Source organism: Dipodomys spectabilis, unplaced genomic scaffold, assembly GCF_019054845.1.
Source record: "Dipodomys spectabilis isolate Male_0828 unplaced genomic scaffold, ASM1905484v1 ptg000517l, whole genome shotgun sequence".
NCBI classification, from domain to species: domain Eukaryota; kingdom Metazoa; phylum Chordata; class Mammalia; order Rodentia; family Heteromyidae; genus Dipodomys; species Dipodomys spectabilis.
In genome coordinates, this window is record NW_024871194.1 from 831,648 (window position 1) to 837,722 (window position 6,075).

Consider the following 6,075-nt stretch of genomic DNA (forward strand, 5'->3'; position numbering starts at 1 on the left):
ATCATGGACTTTTCTGCCCAGGGTGCCTTCAAACCCCGATCCTCCCATCTCAGCTTCTTGAGTAGCTGGGATTACAGGCATGAGCTACTAGGCACGGTCATACTTACTTCACCCATTTTGGCCCACAAAGGGTAGAGGTGCAGATCCAACATACATCTGAACCCAAGGTTTCCCAATTTTTCCTTGGCCCAGGACAGATCAGGTGAGATTACCAAAGAAACAAAGCCTTGAGATTTCAATAGAAACGCCATAATTTATTCTGTTGTATAAAAAAAAAGTCATTCTTATTATATACCAAAAAATGTCTTCTCAGAAGAAGAAATATATTATTTCAGGTCATAAATAATCAGCAAACATTCAACTGTTGGCAACTTAAAAGACACACACACACACACTGGTGTTTCCCATCAGTTCTGAAAACCAACCGGCATAGGGTCTATTTACATGACAAGACACTGAACACACACAGAAAACAAAAACAAAAAAATTGAGGTATTTGTTCCAGCTAGGAGTAGACACGGAAATGAGTGAAAGCAGGTCACCTTCACAAAAATAAATAAGATACAGTCTCATACGTGTACGTGGTCAGGAATGATAATACTGGGAGTTATGTCAAGCATGAAGAAATTTCTAGAAGGGGGGGAAAAAAAAACCAACAGGGCCAAGCCAAAAACAAAACAAAAATGAGTTCATACAATCTTTTGTGCCGCATTCTGTCATTGGGGTCTGAGAAACACCCCCCAAGTTATAGATTGGTCCCCAATGTGCTCAGTTTAACCAACTTCTTGTAGCCAAAGCCATCATTCATGACTGCTTATTTGGAACCAAGTGAATGAAATGACAAGACCAGCAGGCCCGGGGACCCCCTTCCAGGGGAGGGGGGGTTATTGCTTCGTTCCTTGCACGGAGCCTAGAGTAAGTTCCGGTACTACAGGTCACCCCTCGTGGCTCTTCAGCAGCTGGGTGAGGTGGTGATAGGGCTCTGCAGGTAGCTCAGAGCACTGTTTGCGGGGTGCACAGGGATGGAGACCGGGAAGTTGAACACGGTGGTGGTGGATGCGCTTCGGTCCAGCACTGCCATGGCGGGACTTCCGGCCTCGGCCGAGCAGTGAGGGGCCAGGACCTGGGACTCGAACTGCAGCAGCTGCCCCATGAAGCTGAAGTTGGGGGAGATGACGCTCCGCCTCTGCTTCACGAACTCAAAGGCCTCGTCCAGCTTCACGCGATTAGTCCTCATGAGGTAAGCAAGGCAGATGGTCGCTGAGCGGGAAATGCCCGCCTGGCAGTGGACGAACACCCTCCCTCCAGCGTTCTTGATGGAGTCTAGAAAACAAGAAGATGCATGGTTAGCCTTCAGTGCTGGGCGCTGGTGATCCTGCCTGTAATCCCAGCCACTCAGGAGGCTGAGATCTGCGTGATCCAGTGGGAAAATCTGTGAGATGCTTCTCTCAGAAAGGTGGAAGAGGGGACTGAGAGCTTGCCTACCATCCATGAAGCCCCGGGTTCGATTCCTCAGTACCACACATACAGAAAAAGCCGGAAGTGGCGCTGTGGCTCAAGTGGTAGAGCGCTAGCCTTGAGCAAAAAGAAGCTTGAGGACAGTGCCCAGGGCCCTGAGTTCAAGCCCAGGACTGGCCAAAAAAGAAAGAAAAAACAAAAAGGGGGGGGGGGATTTAAACCCCAAATTGGTAGTATTGCTTTAACAGATAAACCATGGCTGGACAAGACAATTCATGGGAGCCTCAGTTTGTTCATCTGTAAAGTGGGATGCCAGCAAATCCCTACTTAAAACTATTGCTCGTGGCTAATGCCTAGAGGAAGGCTCAGATGAAGATCACGTGTGTCCTGCCCTGGGGGGAGGCGGGGCTTCCATGGCTGGTTCTCAAGGGGACATAGAGGCAGACAAGTGCCAGGCATGACTTCCAATTACCTATGAAGTTGATCGCCTCATTGAACCAGATGCTGATATCCGCCTTGTGGCTGTCTTCCACGGGAATGCTCTTGTACTGGTAGTGACCCTCAAAATGGTTAGGACAGTTGGCTGAGACGTTGATCAAGGCGGTGATGCCCAGGGCATCCAGCATGTCCTTTCGGGAAGCGTGGTACGCACTTCCCAAATACAGGAAGGGCAGGATCTCCACGGGGCCACCCTGGAATACAGAAAACCAAACGCACACTCAGAGCTTGCTCGAAAGCCAACACCAGGGCCCACACCCACAGAAACTCCCAGGGCTTGGGAAGTGAGTTGCAGGCTGGGGATGAACTTAGAGAGGCAGAGATAGGAGGATCCTGGTTCAAAGCCAGCCCGGAGCAGGAAAGTCTGTGAGACTCTTTAATTTCCCACTAAACCACCAAAGAAAAAGCCACAAGTGGAACTGTGGGCTCATGTGGTTAAGAGTGCGCGGGGAGGGGGTTGGTAACTGAATCCATTGATTTGGGCAGAACCAAGAAGCTCACCTGGGTGAAGGTGGCCGCCTGTCTCCTTTGACCTCTGCCCCTCTGCTACATATAAATAAACCTGCAGTCATTTGCTATATTCTTGCTGGCACAGCTCTTCCCGGCCTGTGCCAGCCCTTCCCTTCACCCCCTCCACTCGCCACCCCTCTGGCTCGGGTCCCCACGAACCTGATCATAGAGCGGGGTGCTGCAGGAGCTGCACCCGGACTGGGTGCTGTCGGGGACGCTGGTGCTCAGGGGAAGGCTGAGCCCCAGGGGGGTCGTCTGTTTGCTGCACAGCTCGGGACAGGAAGTCGAAAACGCCTCATATCCTCCTGGAATACAAAGACGCGCAGAGATGTAGACAGAGATTTTTTTTTCCCCCTTCCAGGAGTACTAAGAGCACCAAGAGACAAGCACCTCACCCTTCCATCGGAGAGACCCAGGCTAAGTCTTTTGTTCTTTAAACCCAACAAAGCCGGGGGGACAAAAAAGTCCCTAAGAGAGAGGAGACAGCCCGAACCCACGCGCGCCCCCCGAGGCGAAGGCGTGGAACCCCCAGATCGTCCTCCCTTCTCCCCCCCAACCCGGTATGGGACGGAGGGGGACCCCGATCTCCCTCTCCACCCGGCCACAGGGACGGAGGGGGACCCCGATCTTCCTCTCCACCCGGACACAGGGACGGAGGGGACCCCGATCTCCCTCTCCACCTGGCTACAAGGACGGAGGGGACCCCGATCTCCCTCTCCACCCGGCCACAGGGACGGAGGGGGACCCCGATCTTCCTCTCCACCCGGCCGCAGGGACGGAGGGGACCCCGATCTCCCTCTCCACCTGGTTACAAGGACGGAGGGGACCCCGATCTCCCTCTCCACCCGGCCACAGGGACGGAGGGGACCCCGATCTCCCTCTCCACCTGGCTACAAGGACGGAGGGGACCCCGATCTCCCTCTCCACCCGGCCGCAGGGACGGAGGGGACCCCGATCTCCCTCTCCACCTGGCTACAAGGACGGAGGGGACCCCGATCTCCCTCTCCACCCGGCTACAGGGACGGAGGGGACCCCGATCTCCCTCTCCACCCGGCCGCAGGGGCGGAGGGGACCCCGATCTTCCTCTCCACCCGGCCGCAGGGACGGAGGGGACCCCGATCTCCCTCTCCACCCGGCCGCAGGGACGGAGGGGACCCCGATCTCCCTCTCCACCCGGCCACGGGGACGGAGGGGACTCCGATCTCCCTCTCCACCCGGCTACAAGGACGGAAGGGACCCCGATCTCCCTCTCCACCCGGCCGCAGGGACGGAGGGGGACCCCGATCTCCCTCTCCACCCGGCCGCGGGGACGGAGGGGACCCCGATCTCCCTCTCCACCCGGCTACAAGGACGGAAGGGACCCCGATCTCCCTCTCCACCCGGCCGCAGGGACGGAGGGGGACCCCGATCTCCCTCTCCACCCGGCCGCGGGGACGGAGGGGACCCCGCTCTTCCTCCCCCGCCCCGGCCCTCACCTTGCAGGACCAGCACCGGGGTCCCGCGCGCCTCGCGGCGCAGCGCGCCGGCCGCCAGGGCCAGGGTGCCGTCGCGCTTGGCGGCGTCCGGGGCGGCGCCGCGCTCGTCCAGCAGCACCACGGCGTGGAAGGCGCCGGCCAGGAGGCGGCCCCGCAGCTCGGCGTTGGGCACGATGTGCTCCAGGCCCATGGCGCCCTTGGCGCGGCGCCGCACGATGGTGCTGAAGCGCACGTTCACCGAGCCCGCGATGTGGCCGGCGTTGAAGGCGAAGAAGGAGCGGCAGTCGAGCAGCAGGCACTGCGCCGCGCGCTCCCGCAGCAGCGCCCGCAGCGCCGCGGCGTCCAGGACGCCCACCTCCAGGACCATGCCGGCGCCGCGCTCCGCCCGCGTCCGTCCGTGCGTCCGAGGGCGATCGTGGGGTCCCCGCGGGTGATGGCCGCCGCCCCGCCGCGCGCCCGCCCGCCCGGATCGCGGCTCGCGCTCGCCGTCCTCCGCAGCGCGCTCGGCCCCCGGGAGCGCCGTTTATACGTTGCCGCCCGGGGGCGGGGCCTGCGCGCGCACGCGCACGCGCCGGGAGCAGGAGGGGGAGGTGGGAGGGGGACGCGGGGGGGGGGGGGGGGGGCTGTGTTTGTTTGAATGGCGGTCACGTGACGGGACGGTGACGTCACCCGCCCTGCCCGGCCTGGCGCCTCCGAAGCCAAAGGCGAAGACGTCATCGGCCTCAGAGCTCCGGGTGCTCGCGCCGAGCTCGGGCCTGCGGTGTCCCGGCCCCTCCTCCCGCCGCTCCCCGCGCTCCCCGCGCTCCCCTCCCCGCGACCGCTCCCCGGGACCGCTCCCCGCGACCCCCGGACCCCTCCCCGCGATCGCTCCCCAGGACCGCTCCCCGCGATCGCTCCCCGGGACCCCTCCCCGGGATCGCTCCCCGCGACCCCCCCGGACCCCTCCCCGCGATCGCTCCCCAGGACCGCTCCCCGCGCCCCCCGGACCCCTCCCCGCGATCGCTCCCCGGGACCGCTCCCCGCGACCGCTCCCCGCGACCGCTCCCCGGGACCGCTCCCCGGGACCCCTCCCCGCGATCGCTCCCCAGGACCCCTCCCCGCGATCGCTCCCCCGGACCCCCCGGACCCCTCCCTGCGATCGCTCCCCGGGACCCCTCCCCGCGCCCCCCGGACCCCTCCCCGCGATCGCTCCCCCGGACCCCTCCCCGGGATCGCTCCCCGCGACCCCCCGGACCCCTCCCCGCGATCGCTCCCCCCGACCCCTCCCCAGGACCCCTCCCCGCGACCCCCCCGGACCCCTCCCTGCGCTCCCCTCCCCGCGATCGCCCCCCGCACTCCTCCCCGCACCCCCCGACCCTTCCCCGGGACCCCTCCCCGCTCCACCCGGACCCCTCCCCGCGTCCCCCTCCCCGCGATCGCTCCCCCGGGCCCCTCCCCGCGCCCCCCGGACCCCTCCTCGGGACCCCTCCCCGCGATCGCTCTCCGGGACCCCTCCCCGCGCCCCCCGGACCCCTCCCCGCGTCCCCCTCCCCCGCGTCCCCCTCCCCGCGATCGCCCCCCGGACCCCTCCCCGCGATCGCCCCCCGGACCCCTCCCCGCGCTCGGGGCGGAGGACGGCGCGGTGCCCAGGCCGAGCGCACCACGATCTGCCCCCACCCACCCCGGGACCCCATCCCGAGCGCCCCCCGCGGCCGAGGCTGGGCGGACCGGGCCCCGCGGCCCTCTGGGCGCTTCTCTCTCCTTTCCTGCAGTCGGGGAAACCGAGGCCCGGGGAGCAGTCGCTCGATCCCGCGGGCGGGTCCAGGAAAAGAATTCCCACCCCAACCCCATCCAGTCCTATCGGGAGGGGAGGGGGCGCAAGATCGGGTGTGGGTTTGGGGGTTCAGCTTCTGGGGGGGGACCGGGCCGCCTGCAAGAGGTTACTTTATTCCACTGAGCAACTTCTATGCCCTTGGGCTGGGGGGGGGCTCCAGCCTCGACGGGGCGGACACCCCATCCCCCCCACCCCCTGCCAGTCCCCGGTCCCCTCTCCCGGGCTTGGAAAGACCCAGGCTGGCACCCCAAGAAGCCCTAGGCGACGACACCCCCTCCTCCCCTCCATGCTAGATACACAAACATAAACATTGCGCCACCC

General features: G+C 63.8%; 1 protein-coding gene across 1 annotated transcript; it reads right to left on the bottom strand.

The window, feature by feature from the left end:
* Window positions 1-233: 233 nt before the first annotated feature.
* Dusp1 (dual specificity phosphatase 1) lies at window positions 234-4,367 on the bottom strand. The gene is made up of 4 exons (XM_042670081.1): window positions 3,942-4,367; window positions 2,626-2,771; window positions 1,931-2,150; window positions 234-1,323 (listed from the first exon to the last, which is right to left on the bottom strand). The coding sequence occupies exons 1-4, from the start codon at window positions 4,306-4,308 to the stop codon at window positions 953-955; spliced, it is 1,104 nt and encodes a 367-aa protein (XP_042526015.1). The 5' UTR covers window positions 4,309-4,367; the 3' UTR covers window positions 234-952.
* Between the last annotated feature and the right edge of the window lie 1,708 nt (window positions 4,368-6,075).